Source organism: Pseudorca crassidens, chromosome 2, assembly GCF_039906515.1.
Source record: "Pseudorca crassidens isolate mPseCra1 chromosome 2, mPseCra1.hap1, whole genome shotgun sequence".
Taxonomy (NCBI): domain Eukaryota; kingdom Metazoa; phylum Chordata; class Mammalia; order Artiodactyla; family Delphinidae; genus Pseudorca; species Pseudorca crassidens.
This window is the reverse complement of record NC_090297.1, coordinates 75114129-75136893: the sequence shown is the minus strand read 5'-3', so window position 1 is coordinate 75136893 and position 22765 is coordinate 75114129. Positions and strand designations below refer to the sequence as shown.

Here is a 22765-nt window from a genome sequence, read left to right as displayed (position 1 = left end):
AACACTCTCTTACTATCATGGAGGAGTCAAGGTTAACTTTTGCTTAGATCTAAACCACATGGATTTTACGGTTTAATGACTTACAGTCCAGTGGCTTTTAAAGTATCATACAATATTGACAGAGAATAGCAAAAGCTCAGACAAGCAACAATACCTGCCATCTCAGGAAATAACCTAAGCAACTTAGTATTATGAAAATTTTTCTAACTAGTTTTATGAAGGTTGTGTAATCCTGCCCCTTATATAACTGAAAAAAATAATAGGATTGGCTGAAAATATTCATGTAGTTTGAGATTGTTTGATGAGAGAGTTACCTGTAGCCAACTTTAACTTTTCCAAAAGAGGATAAAGAAAAGATTAGATTTTTTTTTAAAACTTAACCAGAATACATTCTTCAAGAGCTTTATAGGTAGAGATTTTAAGGCAGGTATTAGAAAAAATAACTTTATACCCAATTAGGTACCTATTATAATATTGCTTGTATAATTTTCTTATAGCTTGTCCTGAAGCTTGTTATGTCTCAGGAGTCAAAGAATAACTCCAGGGATAACTTCTACAACCAATATCAAAGTGAAACTTGCAGATATTGATAAAGCTAAGCTTTTAGCTAATTAACCAACCCTTAATTGAAGCATAGAGAAAACCAAACTTTCCTAGAGTTCTGCCAGCCTTAACCTCTTTAACTAGCAACCTCAGGCTTTATAGCCTTTAATTAAATATAATTGTTGTACTTAGACATTTTTTTTAACTTAATGTGGTTACCTTAGTCATCACAGTGGGAGCAGAAACTTCTCTTTCGTTTTTCCCTGTCTAGTCCTGGTTTAGTAAATGAAGTAATAAATGTGAAAGTACTTTTAAGTAAAAATATTTTTTAATGGAAAACATTAAAAAATGAGTGATTATCACTAAAGTATTCCTTAATTTTGGAGGGAGTTCCTTTCACCTATAATACCAATCAGCATTTTACTCGTGTTTAATATTCATTTTGTAAACTTCACGTCCTCTATTTCAGCCTGAATTCACTTGATAACAGGATTACATCTATTTATTTTTTAACACTTGAAAAAATATTATAAACTTAATAAAGCATAGTTATTCAAAGTCTTTAGACATTTAGACATTATGTGAATCAGGTGACTCACTTATATTGATATCTGCAGGCTTCAGTTGCTTCATCTTACAGAGCAGGGTTTAGACTAGTTCAGCCTTGACAGTGGGTGATCTATGTGCTGAGGCAGAAACTGGCAGTTAATTATGAGACATTCTTCCTGAGCTCAATGCAGCCTTTTCTGCATATATATCTAGGCAACCACTTAATCTTATTTTTATCTAAGAAATGAGACTTTTTTCAATCATTTTTGGACCAAACAATTTTTAAAAATTCTTTTTAACTTATTACTCTATGTTTGGGGGCCTTTTGAAGCTTTATCCTTATGGCTGCTAACTTTTAAACCTAGACAGAATGACTTCTAACTCTAGCATTAGCCTTGGAGGATTTACCATTGTGGTTGGTTGTCTAGAGTCAAAATTGTTATCTTCTCCCCACTCTCCCCCCTTTCTACCCTAAACAAACTTACACTTCCAATTTGTTTTTATATTAATGCTGTCATAATTCCACTGGTTACTTACTAACAAAATATCCAAGAAAGTCAGAACTTTCATGTTGCAAAGGAGTTAAGTGCCTAGTTACCAGTGGATACATTTCTAGATCTTACTTGTTTTCTGTGGTATTTTAGAATGCTAACCACTGATTCCTTTTCATATTTTCTCAGCCACGTTCTGTTATTACTCCAAAAAAATTTGGAAAGTGTTTTCTTACAGGGCAGAAAAAAGAAAATAAGCATAGAAGGTGCTGGAGGAAGAGAATCAATACAGGTTACTGATAAGATGAAGGTGATTATTGGAGCAAGGTCCTGAGGGATCTTTGCACTTAAAACTTCAGAGTCATCCTTTAAACATTGTTCTTTTTTTCCATCTTCAGTTACTTAATTGTCAAACATTCCAAGGAAACCCCCACCTCAGGACCTTTGCAGTTGCTATTTCTCCTGCCAGAATGATCTTCCCCAAGTTATTTGCATAGCCTGCAGTCTCAGCTCCTTCAGATCTACCCACATGTCACTTTAGAGAGCCTTCTCAGACCCTGATCTAAAGTGGGCCCCCCCACCTTGGACTCCTTCTAGTCCCTTAACCTCCTTTATTTTTCTTCATTACACTTGACTATCTATAGTCATTTTATATTTTAATTTTATATATCTATTTGCTTGTTTATAAATTCAGAGATTCGTCTCTTCTCCCTACTGTATCCTCTGGGGCTAAAACAATACCTGGCCTTATAGTTGGCACTCAGTAAATGTTTGTTGAATGAACAACAACACACTTTGAAAGTCACTTATCTATTAAGTCCATACTCCTCAATTTGACATTCAAGGTCCTGTATATTAATACTTTAACTTAGTTTTGCAGTCTTTTATGGGAAAATAGTATCAAAAAGTAAACTGGGGACAGATCATGGAGTACCTTAAGTATAGACAGAAATTGTAAGGCTAGAGCTATGGCTTTAGCTATAGTATGCCCAGTGGAGCTATAGATCCTCATGGAGTGTGACTCTCCAATCCTGTGGATGTGTCCAAGAGGATCAGGGTATGCACTTACCCTAAGGGCACCCAGGAAGAGAGTCCTGTTTACAGTAAGCAGGGTTTTTTTTTTCTTTTTTTTTTGGGGGGGGGGCGGTCTGGAGATTTTTATTTCAGAAGGTTTTTATTTACAAAATCAATTTCTTTAATAGATACAAAGTTATGCAAATAATCTCTTTGTCCTTGACCTGTTTTGAGTTTTTGCTTTTGAAGAATGGATCAGTTTACCCCAAAGGTGTAGAATATATGTGTGAAGAGTTGTTTCTATCAATAGTAGTCCCTTATTTTCCCTTTAATATCTCAGCGGTCTATAGTGATACCTTCTCCTTCATTTCTTTTTTTTAAATTTATTTATTCAAATTTATTTTTGGCTTCATTGGGTCTTCACTGCTGCACGTGGGCTTTCTCTAGTTGCAGGGAGCAGGGGCTACTCTTCGTTGCGGTGTGTGGACTTCTCATTGCGGTGGCTTCTCTTGTTGCGGAGCACGGGCTCTAGGTGCGCAGGCTTTAGTAGTTGTGGCTTGCGGGCTCAGTAGCTGTGGTTTACGGGCTCTAGAGCACAGGCTGAGTAGTTTTGGTGTACAGGCTTAGTTGCTCCGCGGCACGTGGGATCTTCCCGGAAGTAAGCAGCTTTTTAATAGTATAAAGCTAAACTAAGCTGGCCTCAGGTGGGATACAATAGAAGATATTGAAGCCTACGGGACTTCTTCAAATCAGCATGTTGTATTGGGAGATTTGTATCACTGTTTTGTATAGAAATCTTCAGCACCTCCTCATTGCTTATTGATTCAAATATAAACTCAAGTCCTTCACGTTTTAAATCCCAGTCTTTTCACAATTATTTATTTGTATAGAAATACTAAAAAAATACTCCATGTAATCACCAGCTCAGCTAAACAAACTAGTTTTTTCATTCTTAAGTATCTTTTTTCGTGCTTCCTTACCCTTTTCTCATACTATGCCTCCATCTAGAATTTCTTTTAGAGCATGATTTCTGACTGTCAAAATAATATCTTCATTCCCTTTACAAACGTGTGAAAGCTCTCTCCCTCCTTTGATCCCTTTAGCCCTTAACACACAATATCTCTGCCTATTTTATAGTTATTTATATAATTTACCTTATCTCATAATGTGGATTCCCATAACACTTAATACAGTGCCTTTTTCACAGTATATGTTCAGTTAATGGTTGTAGAATTAAATTAATTCCCTTGCAAAGGACTTTAAGATCTTCCAAGGACAGTTATAATTAGGCAAGGAACATATACTGTCCTCTTTCATTAGAAAATGACTTTTGCAACTAATGCTTCTTCATAACTAATTACTGAATTAATATTGATAGCAACATAGCTGAGAAGTTTTAAATTTACATGAACATTCCCAGCAACATTTTCTATTCCTTTTCTGTGCCCCTTGCCATCTTTCAGCTGTCAAGCAGGTGCATAGCGGGGAACAGTGCAGTCAGCATTCTTTTTCTAATAAAGTGATGAGAAGAGTTCCATTTCAAAAATATAAAACTTAGGAAGACTGTTTGGACAAACAAACCAGCCACTTTAAAGTCAATTTAGAGTTATTTTTAGAGTAAATCCTGGATTTCTGCAGAGTAAAGGATAAGATAAACAAAATACTCAAGTAACAAACCTATGCTATAGCTACCTCAACAACTGAATCAGCTGTTTTTGCGGTCATCTGATTTACTATTTGGCATTAAATCTTGAAAACACTGGCCTGATTCTCCCATGCCAATGGGTCCATCCGTATACTCAGCTGTAGTCTTTACTGTGTCCATGGCACAGAAACAAGCAAAAGGAGTTTTTCAACTAAAAAAGAGTCCAGTGTCTCCATTTGTAAGGATGCATAACAGTAAAAAAGAAACATTTAAAATTAACAACAAGATATTTTTTCCATCTCTAGGGACCAAGAGGACCAGATGGTCTCTTAGGAGAACAAGGTATACAAGGTGCCAAGGTAATCACTTATTTTCTCATTTCATACACAGTGAAATATTTTTGAGCCCACATGTCCTACCTGTCTAAACAATGATGTATTTCCTTATAAAAGTATGGTTCTAATTTTTTTCTTAGTTTAAGTATGAAACATACATAAAGTTTTTACTACACACAGAGAAATGTATTCTTTTTATTATTGAACTATGTATTTGATGTCTTATTTTTTGGTATGTGAGTGTATGTTAGTGTGTATACGACCATAATTCACATTCTGATTAACTCACCTGGTATTGATTCTTGTTAGGGTGAAAAAGGAGATCAAGGAAAAAGAGGGCCTTATGGTCTTATTGTAAGTAGTAAAATATTTCACATTAAAGATGAACATATAATATCTTCCATTTTTCTTGGTGTGTGATTCATATTTGGGGAGGGGGTTGCTTGACCCAGGCATTTTCTTTCTTATGTAGGGTAAGACTGGAAACCCTGGAGAGAGAGGAGTTCAAGGGAAACAAGTAAGTAATTAAAAATTGCCAAGCTATAAGCAAAGTTTATCCACTTTATTCTCTGATACAACTCTTATTTAGTAATCAGTATTTTAGACTAAGAGAATACAAGTTATTTTCCTCCTTCAGTCCTTGGGTCAGTCTTTTATTGAGGCAAATTGCTTACTCAATCTGGGCCTTTTTTGTACCTATCTATAAACAGGTGGTGATAACTGATACTTTTACTTCACCTCTGCTGTCATAGTTTTTCTGTAAAATCCATTTCAGGATAAAGTGGTATGATGTCATGTAAATATGACAGAATATTAATAAAGCTAACAAGAAACTTCTTTGAGGCTTCTTGCCTAGTTTCATTTTAACTCACCTTGAGTGTTGTTTGCACCCTTGGAGTGTGGAGCTATGTGTGTCATCATGTTTTCCCATGGCACTGCTCTAAGAGTTTTTAATACTATATAATGCTAAATATTTTTCTACCATCAGAAATCTCAGAATTATATAATTTCTTCTCTGGAACACAAGTTCTGTGGTTATCATCACTAACTGAGGGGGAGTAAAGTGTATTTTTTAAGAAAGAAATATATACACACACACATATATATTACACATATATATATATAATTTTGAGCACATGAGCTTAAATATATGGGTTTTTAATTCCATTTGTAATCATAATTTTTAATGACATTTTGATTTGTCATATATATGTATAATTTAAAGTTATTAAATTAGATCATAATTTAAATATACTGCAACCGAAGAGTCAGAAAAGGAGAGGACAAAAATGTTTTAGCTGCTGTAGTAATTATCACTAATGTCACTGCATTTACTTGTTCCTCTATGAAATCTGCTGCCCCCTGCCGGTTGTTTCCCATAATAGCATTATATTTACCAACGGTCAAACCTAAAGTAGCAGAGACTTAAAAGAGAAAAATGACTGTATCCAGGGAAAGAACTTGTGTGTGACATTATATTATTAATTGAAGTCATCGCCAAAGAACATTCCTTGAGTATTAATATTCATCATCTAAGTTTCTATTATATCAATGTAAATGGTGTTTCTGGAGATTCTTTCCACTTTGCTACACTGTATACAAAACCAATATGTTATAGTTGAGTGGAGAAATTTGGAATTTATCAGGTCCATTCCTCTTACTTTAGAAAACTGAGGCCAAGAGAAATAAAATTACTTACTCATTTTGTACATTGTTGACACTCCTTAGAGTTTTACCTTCATTTTCAGCCTATCAGATATGCATGGATAAATGTAAAATTTGATATTTGATTTTCTCAATCAAATAAAAGTTACTAGAACCATTTTGTAACGGTAGCTTATGGCAAACAAGTTTCATAGACTACCGGAAGAGTAAAGTTACCTTAGTGAGGGACAGTTGATCATGGGTTAATACTAGTTGTTGAGGTTTACTTAACTTTATATCTACATTATCTCCTTGGTCTTGATCGAACTGAAAGAGAATTTTGAGATCTGAGGGAAGCTTGGATCAATTAATCCAAAAAATCCAGATGCCCCAAAGATTTATTTGATCCTGCACGGTAATCTCAGCATCTCTCATTATTTATGCACTGTCAACAAGCAGGTAGTGCTGTATAATAGAAAGATACACTGGAGATCAGATTGACCTTTGTTCTAGTGCACACTCCTAATAGCTGTATAGTCTTGGTTAGATTGGTTAGCTGTCTGGATCATATTTTCTTCATCTGTAAAATAAAGATACATCTCTAAATTGTCATAATTCTAAAGCTAGGTATTACAAGGAAATTGGTAACACATATAGTACTCTGCTAGTCCAGATAAACAGGAGAAGTATATTTGTCTATGGGCCAACATTGTTTCCTATACTTGCCTTCCATCCACACGTATATCTGACTCAAAGGGCGAATCAAGAAGAAAGGATATGATTCATTGTGTTATTAAGGTGATAAAGCCTGAGTAACTTTTTAGTTTTCTAGATCTTATAAAAACTATAACAGCTCATACATTACTGATTTTTATCTAGGTATTCTTTCAGTTGATGAGTTAAGGGTATTAAATTCTCCGACTATGATTTGGCATTTGTCTGTGCCTCTCTTTAATTCTGTCAGAGTTTGCTTTATGTATTTTGAAACTATTTTTAGAGTATTCACATTATGATTACTATGTCTTCCCAATCAACTGAGCCTTTTATCATTACAAAATGTTCCTCTATATCTCTGGTAATACTTCTTATCCCTGATAATACTGTTTGTTTTGAAATCTACTTTATTTGATATGTAAGTTTCTCTAGCTGTTTGCATGGCATATCTTTTTCATTCATTTATTTTCACACCATCTGTGCCTTGATGTTTAAAGTGAATGTCTTAAAGATAGATCTTGCCTTTTTATTCATTCCCAAAACCTCTGCCTTTTAATTAGTGTTTGCTCCATTTCCACTTAATGTAGTTATTGATGTGGTTGGATTTAGGTCTACCATTTTTATGGCTGTTTCTCCTCTGTCGTGGCATCAGTGGTGGTGTGCAGTGCCTTCTTCAGGCACTGAATGATTTTGAGAACTCCACTCTAATTTAACTATTCACTTTTTAGCTCTACTTCTCATTATTACTTTTAAGTGGTTATTCTAGGTCGTGAGTCAGCAAACTTTCTCTGTAGAGTGCCACAAAATATTTCAGGCTTTGTGGGCCGTATGGTCTCTGTCACAACTACTCAGCTCTAGTGTCATCATAGTGTGAAAGCAACCATAGATGGTATATAAAGCAATGAGCATGACTATTCAAAAAAAACTATTTACAAAATCAGGTGATGGTCCAAATTTGGCCCTCAGACTGTAGTTTGCCAACCCATGGTTTAGGGATCACATTGTAACTTTCCTCTGTCTACTTAGAGTTAATACAGTAATACTTAACATAATTGTAAGAAACTTGCAGCCATAGAGGGCTGTTTACCAGCATCCTGTCTTATATGCTCTATTTGTTTTATATCTATATAAGTTATAAACCCCATATTGCAAAGTTAAAATTCTACTTTAATATAAATGAAACATAAATTAGAGATATTTAGGAGGAAAGTAGTGGTTTTTAAAATTATCCATGCACTTACTATTTCTGGTGCTCTTCATTCCTTTCTACAGATGCACATTTCTAAGTGGTATACTTCCCTGCAGCCTACAGAACTTCCTTTAGATTTCTTATAGTCAAGTTCTTCTAGTGATGAATTCTCTTCGTTTTTCTTTATTTCACCTTTATTCTTGAAGGATATTTTCACTGGTTATAGAATTCTGGGTCAACAGGGTTTTTTGTTTGTTTGTTTCCATTCAGCATTGTAAAGATGACATGCCGTTTATTTTTGGCCTGCATTATTTCTGATGAGAAGTTCACACTTATCTTTATCATTATTCCCCTGCATATAATATATCATTTTTCTCTGGCTGCTTTCAAGATTCTCTCTTTATCTTTGTCTTTCAGTAGTTTGACTATGATGTGTCTAGATGGATTTTCTTCACGTTTATCCAGCTTAATGTTTGCTGAGTTTCTTGCATGTGTAAATTTGCCTTCACTAAATTTGGAAATTTTTCAACTTTTTTTTTAGGATATTTTTTTCTACACCATTTTCTCTCTCCTTTCCTTCTTGTATTCTAATTAAATATATGTTAGTCATTTTGATTACCTTAGATCCCTGGGGCCCTGTTCATTCCTATTTCAATCTTTCTTTTTCCTGTTTGTTTGTTTGTTTTTTTCCAATTGGGAAACCGGAATCTATCTTCTCTAACTTGTTAAGCCTTTCAATAAAATTTTATTTATGATATTGTATTTTTCAGTTTTATTTGGATATTTAATTTTCGGCTCTATAATTGTCATTGTTTCTTTTTACAAATGCTCTTTCTCTTCTGGGATTTCCTATTTGTTTATTCATCATGAGTACATTTTTATTTACATTATTGAGCATATTTATACTTACTACTTTAAAATCGTGTGATACATAATAACATCTTTGTAATCTTGACTTTGGTCTGCATTAATTTCCTTTTCTTATAAATATGGGAAATTTTCCCTGTCTAATAATTTTGAATTGTATCTTGAACATTTTGACTGATTCATTTTAGCGACTCTAAAGTCTGTTATATTTCTTTGAAGAGTACTGTTTTGTTTTTAATTTGGCAGGCAGTTAACTTGACTGGTAAAACTCCAAGTTTTCTCTCCTCTGTGGTAGGTGGCTGCTGAAATCTCTATTAAGTTCTTTTAGCCTTGTCTGAGCTACTTGGAGTCTACCATACCAATACAAACCTTAAATGTCAGCAAGAACTATAAGCAGAGTTTATATTTGCAATCTGAGGCTCCTCTTTGGCTCTTTCTTTCACCACTTTTTACCATCTATGGTCACCTCAAATTCTGCCCTAGGGTCCTCCATGCCAATAAGACTGAAGGTTTCTATCCTACTTTATCTTAATCATCTTATATGGCTTCTCATCTGGCTAAAAGCCATATAAAAAAATCAGAAACTCAACTAGTGTCATTCCTTCTTTCAAGTGTAGACCCTACTACTCTAGTTCCTGCCTATTTTTGGTCTTTCTTCAGTGCTTTCATATCTTTCCTTTTTAATATTTTATCTTGGATTTATAGTTATCTCTATATAGATTGGTTTGATAGGAGCAACTTGGCCAATATTGGAAGTGGAAACAATTAGCATTTCTTCTTTAAATATAGTTTTTACTGTAGTAACTCAGAATACTTGAGAAGCATTTATTTCATAATCTTTACAATACAAAAAGTATACAGTATTAACTCTATTCTTTCCTGTTCTTCAGACAATGAAGCAGAATGCACACATTTTCATGATCCTACAGTGAAAGTGTGGCAATAGAAATAACATTTATATACTCCCTTTCTTATTCTCATAAAATGTCTTGATGATGCTCGAAACATGTTTATTTAAAATGGAAAGACATTGAATGCTTGATTTCTCATGGAATTCAGTAAAAAGCAGTTTAGTGTAGTGGAAGAGCATGGCATTGGAGTCAGACACATTCGAGGTCAGATTCTGGTTCTGTCACTTATAGCTGTTTTGGCTTTGTACAAATTATTTAACCTCTCTGAGCCTCAGTTTCCCTATCATTAAAATGAGATACCTTTTATACTTATAACAAATGATGTGCTCAGCACGGGCTCTCAATAAATAGCAACCACCATAGTCATTATCCTCCTGTTCATCATTGCCATAATTCTGAGATGCATCATAGAGCAAGGAGTTGTACTACAAATAATGTATTTCAGTAACATCTGAAAAGCCTTAAAGGGAATTTTTATTTTGTGTCAGCTTTTGCTTTTCTTCTTCATCTCCAATAAAAATAATTAGAATCCATTTAGGTCATTTCATAGCTTTGCCTAACAGCATTTACGCACCATTAACAGTATTACAAGTACATATTAAGCTTAATATTGTGTGCAAACACACTTTACAAAGCAAACTGGGCAGACATTATTTAAGGTTCTGAACTCTTGCTGTATGTTCAATTGGTATACCAGGCACAGAGGGATCCCTTATATTGATCCCTTAATTTAGGAGTCCAGAGTACATGAGTAGCAGATGATTTTCATGATTGAAACATGGTCTTACTCCAATAGGAGTCCATGAGATTTTGCATATCTCCCTTTCTCTAACCAGACAATCATATGTAACTAAACATAGCATTGATAACCATAACTTAGAAGATTCTTTGTTGCTAGAAATCTGAACGTCTTTACTTCTAATTTAATATCATATTTTTTATATTTCAATTTTAAGATAAAATGGTAATTGTGATCTGCTGTATAACTGCCAAACTTCCCAAGGTCAGTAATGTAGAATAAACAAGGGCAGTATTTTATACATCATTAGTAGTCATCAGTGTCTGGCACATAGTACATGCTCAGTTAATCTTTAAATGGAAGGATCAAAGAGGACCTGAAATTTAATTTAGAGTTTTACATACAATTTTAGAATATACCCCCATATCTAAGACTAAATTTTATGGTACCATAGGTGACATGATGTAAAAATGGAGGAAAATAAAGAACATTGGAGAGGCCAATTTGATCATTTCTGGTCACCTAGGTTCTGAGAGCTTTGTGCCTTCCCAGGTTATAAGGGCATAAGTCATACTTATTAATACATCACAAGTATATTATTTTTGAAAAAAACTTTTTATATTGATATTAAAAGTATAAAAGAATCCGAATCTAAAATAATTCTGGATGACAAATATTTGTCACTGTATAGGAGTGGAGATTAAATATAAAGAATACAGGTAGATATAAAGAACCCTTACAACTCAACAGTAAAATAATAAACAACACAATGAAAAAATGAGCAAAAGGACTTGAGTAAGCATTCCTCTAAAGAAGATATACAAACAGCCAATAAATATATGAATATATGCTCAGTATCACTAGTCATTAGGGAAATACAAATCGAAACTATATTGAGATACCACTTCCCATCCAGAATGACTATTATTAAACACACACACACACCTATATATACAGAAAAAATAACCAGTGTTGGCAAGGATGTGGAGAAATGGGAATACTTGTGCTATGCTGGTGGGAATGTAAAATGGTGGAGCTGCTATAGAAAACAGTATGCCTAGCTCCTCAAACAGTTAAACATAGAATTACATATAATCCATCAACTCCACTTCTTCATATATACCCCAAAGAATGGAAAGCAGGGATACAAACAGATACTTGCACACCAATGTTTATAGGAGCATTAGTCGCAATATCCAAAGGGTAGAAAACCCCAAGTGTTCATTGATGATGAATGGGTAAACAAAATGTGGTATATGCATACAAGGGAATATTATTCAACCTTGAAAAGGAAGGAAGTCTTGACACATGTTACAAATGGATGAATCTTGAAGACATCATGAAATAAGCCAGACACAGAAGAACAAATATTGTATGATTCCACTTATATAAGGTACTTAAAGCAGATTCAAAGCAGATTCAAATTCATAGAGACAGAAAGTAGAGTCGTGTTGCCAGGGAAAGAGGGTAGGGGATAGGGAGTTATTTAATGGATACAGAGTTTCAATTTGGGAAGATAAAAAGTTCTGAAAATAGGTGGTGGTGATGCTAGCACAACAATGTGAATATACTTAATGCCACAGTACTGTAAATTTACACATACTATACATTTAAAAATTGCTAAAGTGGTGAATTTTATGTTAGGCATATTTTTCCACAAAAGAAAAAACAAATAGAGGTAGACAGAAAAATTAGATGGGAGGATCTTGAGGGAAAGCTGAGGTAGGGAAACTGACTAAAACATTTACAAGCATCACTTTTTCTTCAAGTGTTGCCTTTGTTTATTCAGGGTTTACAAGGACCCCCTGGGAGTACAGGAGACGGGGGATTTGCAGGAGAACCAGTAAGTTTATCTTCATGTGTTTTTAATTGTGTTTATTTTTTTGTATAATATATTTTACCTATCTGTTATTATTGCCCTGTTGTGCTGTGGCTGGTATGTTTTGGAAATCGTCATGGGCACCTAATTATAAGAATGAATGTTTTGCTGTGAATATAATTTTTAGTGCCTTCCTGGTTTCATAAAGTCAAATTTGGTCCTGTTTGCCTGGAACTGTTAAAACTTCACATATTTCTGTTTTCAGCAAAGATAATTATTAAATCTCAGAATTTTTTTTCTGAATGGCTTGCTGTTTGTATAATAATTATTACACTGCCCACCCACACACAAAATCACATTTATGAGGGCAACTCTATAACAAAAGACCATATAGAGAAGCCAGACTCTACATGTAATGGGCCAAAATGTGGAAACTTGACAGAAATGCTGTTAGGCCAATAATTCAAAAAGAGTCGCATCTTTCTCCCTCACTGGGGAAACTGGCGGTGGCAGCACCTTTGGAGGCTGATCAGCTGAGCTGCGAGCCTGCCAGTGAGAGGTCGGACAGACTGACTGCAGAGGCGACAGATGGACGGACAGTGGGGCAGCCAGATGGCTCGAGTCACCTCAAGTTCGCTATGAGCTGGGGCACAGATCTTTGGCCATGTGGATGAAAGGCTCTTGGTGCTGCAGCCAGGAGTCAGTGTTGCGCCTCTGAGGTGGGAGAACCAACTTCAGGACACTAGACCACAAGAGACCTCCCAGCTCCACAAAATATCAAACGGCGAGAATCTCCCAGAGATCTCCATCTCAACAGCAGCACCGAGCTTCACTCAACGTCCAGCAAGCTACAGTGCTGGACACCATATGGCAAACAACTAGCAAGACAGGAACACAACCAAACCCATTAGCAGAGAGGCTGCCTCAAGTCATAATAAGTCCACAGACACCCCAAAACACACCACCAGATGTGGACCTGCCCACCAGAAAGACAAGATCCAGCCTCATCCACCAGAACACAGGCACTAGTCCTCTCCATCAGGAAGCCTACACAACCCACTGAACCAACTTTGGCCACTGGGGACAGACACCAAAAGCAACCGGAACTATGAACCTGCAGCCTGCAAAAAGGAGACCCCAAACACAGTAAGATAAGCAAAAGGAGAAGACAGAAAAACACACAGCAGATGAAGGAGCAAGATAAACACCCACCAGATCTAACAAATGAAGAGGAAATAGGCAGTCTACCTGAAAAGGAATTCAGAATAATGATAGTAAAGATGATCCAAAATCATGGAAACAGAATAGACAAAATGCAAGAAACATTTAACAGGGACCTAGAAGAACTAAAGATAAGACAAGCAACAAAGAACAACACAATAAATGAAATTAAAAATGCTCTAGATGGGATCAATAGCAGAATAATTGAGGGAGAAGAACGGATAAGTGACCTGGAAGATAAAATAGTGGAAATAACTACTGCAGAGCAGAATAAAGAAAAAAGAAGGAAAGGAACTGAGGACAGTCTCAGAGACCTCTGGGACAACATTAAATGCACCAACATTCGAATTATAGGGGTTCCAGAAGAAAAAGAGAAAAAGAAAGGGACTGAGAAAATATTTGAAGAGATTATAGTTGAAAACTTCCCTAATATGGGAAAGGAAATAGTTAATCAAGTCCAGGAAGCACAGAGAGTCCCATAGAGGATAAATCCAAGGAGAAACATGCCAAGACACATATTAATCAAACTGTCAAAAATTAAATACAAAGAAAACATATTAAAAACAGCAGTGGAAAAACAACAAATAACACACAAGGGAATCCCCATAAGGTTAACAGCTGATCTTTCAGCAGAAATTCTGCAAGCCAGAAGGGACTGGCAGGACATATTTAAAGTGATGAAGGAGAGAAGCCTACAACCAAGATCACTCTACCCAGCAAGGATCTCATTCAGATTTGATGGAGAAATTGAAACCTTTACAGACAAGCAAAAGCTGAGAGAGTTCAGCACCACCAAACCAGCTTTACAACAAATGCTAAAGGAACTTCTCTAGGCAAGAAACATAAGAGAAGTAAAAGACCTACAATAACAAACCCAAAAGAATTAAGAAAATGGTAATAGGAATATACATATTGATAATTACCTTAAATGTAAATGGATTAAATGTTCCCACCAAAAGACACAGACTGGTTGAATGGATACAAAAACAAGACCCATATATATGCTGTCTGCACGAGACCCACTTCAAACCTAGAGACACATACAGACTGAAAGTAAGGGGATGGAAAAAGATATTCCATGCAAATGGAAACCAAAAGAGAGCTGCAGTAGCAATTCTCATATCAGACAAAGTAGACTTTAAAATAAAGACTATTACAAGAGACAAAGAAGGCCACTACATAATGATCAAGGGATTGATCCAAGAAGAAGATATAACAATTGTAAATATTTATGCGCCCAACATAGGAACATCTCAATACATAAGGCAAATACTAACAGCCATAAAAGGGGAAATTGACAGTAACACATTCATAGTAGGGGACTTTAACACCCCACTTTCACCAATGGACAGATCATCCAAAATGAAAATAAATAAGGAAACACAAGCTCTAAATGATACATTAAACAAGATGGATGTAATTGATATTTATAGGACATTCCATCCCAAAACAACAGAATACACATTTTTCTCAAGTGCTCATGGAACATTCTCCAGGATAGATCATATCTTGGGTCACAAATCAAGCCTTGGTAAATTTAAGAAAATTGAAATTGTATCAAGTATCTTTTCCGACCACAATGCCATGAGACTAGATATCAATTACAGGAGAAGAACTGTAAAAAATACAAACACATGGAGGCTAAACAATACACTACTTAATAACGAAGTGATCACTGAAGAAATCAAAGAGGAAACAAAAAAACACCTAGAAACAAATGACAATGGAGACACGATGACCCAAAACCTATGGGAAGCAGCAAAAGTAGTTCTAAGAGGGAAGTTTATAGCAATACAATCCTACCTTAAGAAACAGGAAACAACTCAAATAAACAATCTAACCTTGAACCTAAAGCAATTGGAGAAAGAAGAACAAAAAAACCCCAAAGTTAGCAGAAGGAAAGAAATCATAAAGATCAGATCAGAAATAAATGAAAAAGAAATGAAGGAAACAATAGCAAAGATCAATAAAAGTAAAAGCTGGTTCTTTGAGAAGATAAACAAAATTGATAAACCATTAGCCAGACTCATCAAGAAAAAAAGGGAGAAGACTCAAATCAACAGAATTAGAACTGAAAAAGGAGAAGTAACAACTGACACTGCAGAAATACAAAAGATCATGAGAGATTACTACAAGCAACTCTATACCAATAAAATGGACAACCTGGAAGAAATGAGCAAATTCTTAGAAATGCACAACCAGCCAAGACTGAATCAGAAAGAAATAGAAAATATGAACAGACCAATCGCAAGCACTGAAATTGAAACTGTAATTAAAAATCTTCCAAAAAACAAAAGCCCAGGACCATATGGCTTCACAGGCAAATTCTATCAAACGTTTAGAGAAGAGCTAACACCTATCCTTCTCAAACTCTTGCAAAATATAGCAGAGGAACACTCCCAAACTCATTCTACGAGGCCACCATCACCCTGATACCAAAACCAGACAAGGATGTCACAAAGAAAGAAAACTACAGGCCAATATCACTGCTGAACATGGATGCAAAAATCCTCAACAAAATACTAGCAAACAGAATCCAACAGCACATTAAAAGGATCATACACCATGATCAAGTGGGGTTTATTCCAGGAATGCAAGGATTCTTCAATATATGCAAATCAATCAACGTGATGCACCGTGTTAACAAATTGAAGGAGAAAAACCATATGATCATTTCAATAGATGCAGAGAAAGCTTTCGACAAAATTCAACACCCACTTATGATAAAAACCCTGCAGAAAGTAGGCATAGAGGGAACTTTCCTCAACATAATAAAGGCCATATATGACAAACCCACAGCCAACATCATCCTCAATGGTGAAAAACTGAAATAATTTCCACTAAGATCAGGAACAAGACAAAGTTGCCCACTCTCACCACTCTTATTCAACATAGTTTTGGAAGTTTCAGCCACAGCAATCAGAAAAGAAAAGGAAATAAAAGGAATCTAAATCGGAAAAGAAGAAGTAAAACTGTCACTGTTTGCAGATGACATGATACTCTACATAGAGAATCCTAAAGATGCAACCAGAAAACTACTAGAGCTAATCAGTGAATTTGGTAAAGTTGCAGGATATAAAATTAATGCACAGAAATCTCTGGCATTCCTATACTGTAATGATGAAAAATCTGAAAGTGAAATCAAGAAAGCACTCCCATTTACCACTGCAACAAAAAGAATAAAATATCTAGGAATAAACCTACCTAAGGGGACAAAAGACCTGTATGCAGAAAATTATAAGACAGTGATGAAAGAAATTAAAGATGATTCAAATAGATGGATAGATATACCATGTTCTTGGATTGGAAGAATCAACATTGTGAAAATGGCTCTACTACCCAAAGCAATCTACAGATTCAGTGCAATCCCTGTCAAACTACCACTGGCATTTTTCACAGCACTAGAACAAAAAATTCACAATTTGTATGGAAACACAAAAGACCCTGAATAGCCAAAGCAATCTTGAGAATGAAAAACGGAGCTGGAGGAATCAGGCTCCCTGACTTCAGACTATACTACAAAGCTACAGTAATTAAGGCAGTATGGTACTGGCACAAAAACAGAAAGATCAATGGAACAGGATAGAAAGCCCAGAGATAAACCCATGCACATATGGTCAACTTATCTTTGATAAAGGAGGCAGGAATGTACAGTGGAGAAAGGACAGCCTCTTCAATAAGTGGTGCTGGAAAAATTGGACAGGTACATGTAGAAGTATGAGATTAGATCACTCCCTAACACCATACACAAAGATAAGCTCAAAATGGATTAAAGACCTAAATCTAAGGCCAGAAACTATCAAACTCTTAGATGAAAATATAGGCAGAACACTCTGTGACATAAATCACAGCAAGACCCTTTTTGACCCACCTCCTAGAGAAATGGAAATAAAAACAAAAGTAAATAAATGGGACCTAATGAAACTTAAAATCTTTTGCAAAGCAAAGGAAACCATAAACTAGACCAAAAGACAACCCTCAGAATGGGAGAAAATATCTGCAAATGAAGCAACTGACAAAGGATTAATCACCGCAATTTATAAGCAGGTCATGCAGCTCAATAACAAAAAAACAAACAACCCAATCCAAAAATGGGCAGAAGACCTAAGTAGACATTTCTCCAAAGAAGATATATAGACTGCCTACAAACACATGAAAGAATGCTCAACATCATTAATCATTAGAGAAATGCAAATCAAAACTACAATGAGATATCGTCTCACACCGGTCAGAATGGCCATCATCAAAAAATCTAGAAACAATAAATGCTGGAGAGGGTGTGGAGAAAAGGGAACACTCTTGCACTTCTGGTTGGAATGTGAATTGGTACAGCCACTATAGAGAGCAGTATGGAGGTTCCTTAAAAAACTGAAAATAGAACTACGATATGACCCAGCAATCCCACTACTGGGCATATACCTGAGAAAACCATAATTCAAAAAGAGTCATGTAGGGGCTTCCCTGGTGGCGCAGTGGTTGAGAGTCCACCTGCCGATGCAGGGGACACAGGTTTGTGCCCCAGTCCGGGAAGATCCCACATGCCGCAGAGCGGCTGGGCCCGTGAGCCATGGACGCTGAGCCTGCGCATCTGGAGCCTGTGCTCCGCAACGGGAGAGGCCACAACAGTGAGAGGCCCGCGTACTGCAAAAAAAAAAGAGTCATGTAGCAAAATGTTCATTGCAGCTCTATTTACAATAGCCAAGATATTGAAAGAACTTAAGTGTTCATCATCGGATGAATGGATAAAGAAGATGTGGCACATATATACAATGGAATATTAGCCATAAAAATAAACGAAATTGAGTTGTTTGTAGTGAGGTGGATGGACCTATAGTCTGTCATACAGAGTGAAGTAAGTCAGAAAGAGAAAGACAAATACCATATGCTAACACATATATATGGAATTCAAGAAAAAAAATGTCATGAAGAACCTAGGGGTAAGACGGGAATAAAGACACAGACCTACTAGAGAATGGACTTGAGGGTATGGGGAGGGGGAAGGGTAAGCTGTGACAAAGTGAGAGAGTGGCATGGACATATATACACTAACAAACGTAAAATAGATAGCTAGTGGGAAGCAGCCACATAGCACAGGGAGATCAGCTCGGTGCTTTATGACCGCCTGAATGGGTGGGATAGGGAGGGTGGGAGGGAGGGAGACGCAAGAGGGAGGAGATATGGGAACATATGTATATGTATAACTGATTCATTTTGTTATAAAGCAGAAACTAACACACCATTGTAAAGCAATTATACTCCAATAAAGATGTAAAAAAAGTTATAATATAATTTAGACAGTAAAAAAATAAATTAAAAAAAAGAATTCAAAAAGTCACATCACCAGTTCATAAATCTGACTCAGTTATAGAGTTTCCATAGAAAATGAATTGTGAAAATGAAATACCTTGCCATGCCTTATCTCTCACAATATATTCTTTATTGCCTATGAAGCCATTCTTCTGGTTAATAGTGTCAGATGTAATGTGCAGTAACATGCTTCTAAGATTGACACTACAAATAGTCTTTCAAACTACTGGGTTGTTCTTATCCATCAGTTGACACAAAAGTTTATAGGTGGCTTCTGCATAATTCATTTAGCTAGTCGGAAGTAGAAAATTCTAACAAAGAACTCTTCTTACCAAACTGTGTTCATTTCCTCCTTTACATATTTAACCTATGGTATAAGCTCTCCAAACAATAGTAAACACTTGCCTATGAGTGTAATTTTTCCAAATATAGTATCTTAAATGTGGTGTTGATTTTATCAAACTAAGTTCTTCTCAGTTTTCTCTGCTTTGTATCTCTTAACCTGCCATCCTAATTCTAATATTCATTTGATCATATATCATGCAAATCTCTAAATACCTCTTTCTTCTAAAGAGTCTGTAGCTCCTTGAAGTCAGAGACCATTTTTTGCACCTTTACAGTCCTCTTTTCTGGTATAATGTCTGGCATGTTATATCTACCCTGATGCATATTTGTTAAACAGCATTAACCAAAGGTCATTTAGCCAAAGGTGTAATCATTCAGCCAGTAATATTAGATGAAGTGAAATGGAATTAAAGCTAATCTTAAGAGAGAACACATTTAAGTCAAGATAAGTGTATCAACAGGGCTATGGCAACAGCACAGACAATATCTTAGGCTTTATACAAGCAAAAATTTATTGTTGTAGTAATAAACGACTGAAATGGCTTAATAGCAACTAAAAATTGACATTCAGGACACAGGGTCAGTGGGTCTGTTAAATAAAATAGAAATCAATTCGTAATGGATATAATGGGCTTTGTTTCACATATTTGAGCTACTTAGTTAGATCTGAGATAATATATAACAAAGAAACTGTCCTAATCTGGGTTTAGGGAAACTTCCAGAGGAGGAGCATCTGAGTTGTGATCTGAAGGATGAACGGTAGTTACTTAAGCAAATATGGAGAAAAGTCATTCCAGAGAGAACTCGTGAACTGGGAGACAACCCTACTTATTTATTTAAAGATCTAAAAGAAGGCCAGCATGTTGTGGCACAGAGAGCCAGGTGGGAAGTGAGTGCAAGATGAGGATGGAAAGGGAGGGAGGGGACAAAACGCATGCAGCTCAGTAAGCCCTACTCCCAAATATTTGTATTTCTATCCTAAGAACAAAGGGATGTCACTGAAGGGATAAGGCTAGGTTTATGATCATATTACTGTTCTGTAAAGCTCGCTCAAACCAAATTGGAAGGGACTAAGAATGGACAAGAATAGCTTTGTGCAGCACCAGTCCAGATAAGAGATAGTAGAACTGTTTATGATTAGCAGAAAGAAAGAGTAGATAGATGTAAAATATTCAGAAGGAGATAAAATCAACAGGAAATAGATATGCTACATATGAAGTATGATTCCTAAGGTTGTGGCTTGAAGAATTAATGAGATAATGATATAACTCACTGAAACTGAGAATACCAGCAGAAATTTATGTTTGAGAATGGAAGATTATAAGTCAGTTTAGCTATGTTGAATTTGAGGTGCCTTTGAGAACTGTGAAGATGGCAGTTGGATGTGGAGCTCAAAGCAGAATAATATCCTGAAATTTAAAATATTGGAGTCATTGGTCTAGGGAAAAAGTATAGGAAAGAGAAAAGAACAGGATCTAAGGCTGAATTTTGAAGAAATGCTACATATGATAAATGTTGGTAGAAGAGGATGAAACTGCAGAGATGACTGAAAGAGGTAAGAGGAAAATCAGGTATATAAGTTTGAAGTTCAGCCCCAACCATAACATACCTTAAAATCTTCATGACAATCTTAAATTCCTTTAGGACTATGTAAGCAAAAATATATATCTAGATCAAACCAGAAGTATAATTGACATGCTAAAATAAGAGAGAAAATGGAATCAATTAAAAGTCTTAATTTTCTAAAGAGTGGAATAAAAAGAATGGAAGACAAAAAAGAAAGAACAAGAGTAGCAATAGAAAACAGTAATAAATATAGTAGGTATGAACCCAGGGGTATCAGTAATCACTTACATGTCAATGTTCTAAATGCACCCATTGAGAAACAGAGACACAGAGTAGAAAGAAAAAGAAGACCTAACTGTATGTTGTCTTCAAGGAACCCACTTTAAATATAAAGGCACAGGTATATTAAAAGTAAAGAGATAGATAAAATGGGCAAAGATGTACCAATACTAACCAAAGGAAAGCTGGAGTAGTTACATTAATTTCCAACAAAATAGACCAGATCAAGAACAATTATCAGGGATAAAGAGGGACATTACATAGTGATAAGTGTATCAATTCTCCAAAGACATAATAATGCTTAAAGTGTATGCATCTAACAACAGAGCATCACACTATATGAGGCAAAAACTGAGAACTCCAAGGATAAATAGACAAATTTACTATTTCATTTGGAGACTTCAGCACTTATCTATCAGTAATTGAGAGATCCAGCAGGCAGATAATTAGTAAAATTATAGTTGAAGTGAACACCACCATCAGGACACTGGATCTAATTGACATTTATAGACTGCTTAATCCAGTAACAGCAGAATATACATTCTTTTCAAGTTCACATGGAATATTCACCAAAACAGACTGCGTTCTGGGTCATAAAACACACCTTAACAAATTTCAAAGAAAAGATATCATACAAAATATGCTCTTAGTCCATAATGGAATTAAACTATAAATCAATAAGAGAAACATAACTGGAAAATCTCAAACTATTTTGAGATTAAACTACACACTTCTGAATAACACTGGTTCAAAGAAGACGTCTCAAGAAATTTTAAAAATATTTTGAACTAAATGAAAATGGAAATACAACTTATCGAACTTTGTGGGATGCAGTGAAAGCAGTGCATAGAGGGAAATTTATAGTATTGAATGAATATACTAGAAAAGAAGAAAGATCTAAAATCGATAACAAGCTTCTACCTTAGGAGACCAGAAAAAGAAGAGAAAATTAAATACAAAATGAGCAGAAGAAAGTAAATGATAAAAATCAGAGCAGAAATCAATTAAAATAAAAACAGGAAAAATAGAGAAAATCAATGAAACAAAAAACTTATTCTTTTAAAAGATCAATAAAATTGGTCAAACCCCCTAGCCAGGATCATCAAGAATAAAAAAAAAGAAGACACAAATTACTAATATTAGAAATGGAAGAGGGACCTTCACTACTGATCCCATGGACAGTAAAAAAGGCAATAAAGGAGTACTATGAATAACTCATTCTCACAAATTTGATAACCTAGATGAAATGGACAAATTCCTTGAAAGATGTAATCTACCAAAACTCACACAAGGAAAATTTGATAATCTGAATAGGCTTATATTGATTAAAGAAATTGAGTCAATGATGAATAACCTTCCAAAACAGAAAGCACCAGGCCCAGATGGTCTTACTGGTGAATACTACCAGAGATTTAAGGAACAAAATGATACCCATTTTCTACAATCTATTCCAGAAAATAGAAACAGAAGAAATACTTCCTGACTCATTCTGTGAGACCAGCATTACCCTAATACCAAAACCAGACAAAGCTATTACAAGAAAAGAAAACTACAGACCAGTATCTCTCATGAACATATATTTTAAAA

The 22765-nt window shown here is 35.4% G+C and overlaps 1 protein-coding gene and 1 long non-coding RNA gene across 5 annotated transcripts in view; one reads left to right on the top strand and one right to left on the bottom strand.

Moving 5' to 3' along the window:
- The window catches only part of LOC137218932 (uncharacterized), a 213334-nt gene that overhangs the window by 21187 nt on the left and 169382 nt on the right, over positions 1-22765 (bottom strand). The window contains exon 9 of the long non-coding RNA XR_010940928.1: positions 4867-5065. This is a non-coding gene — a long non-coding RNA (uncharacterized lncRNA). The remainder of the gene's footprint in view (positions 1-4866; positions 5066-22765) is intronic.
- The window catches only part of COL24A1 (collagen type XXIV alpha 1 chain), a 431777-nt gene that overhangs the window by 280866 nt on the left and 128146 nt on the right, over positions 1-22765 (top strand). For all 4 annotated transcript variants that reach the window (XM_067726773.1, XM_067726774.1, XM_067726775.1 and 1 more), the window contains 4 exons: positions 4548-4601; positions 4887-4931; positions 5050-5094; positions 12431-12484. In XM_067726773.1, coding sequence (XP_067582874.1) covers positions 4548-4601; positions 4887-4931; positions 5050-5094; positions 12431-12484 — 198 coding nt within the window. The remainder of the gene's footprint in view (positions 1-4547; positions 4602-4886; positions 4932-5049; positions 5095-12430; positions 12485-22765) is intronic.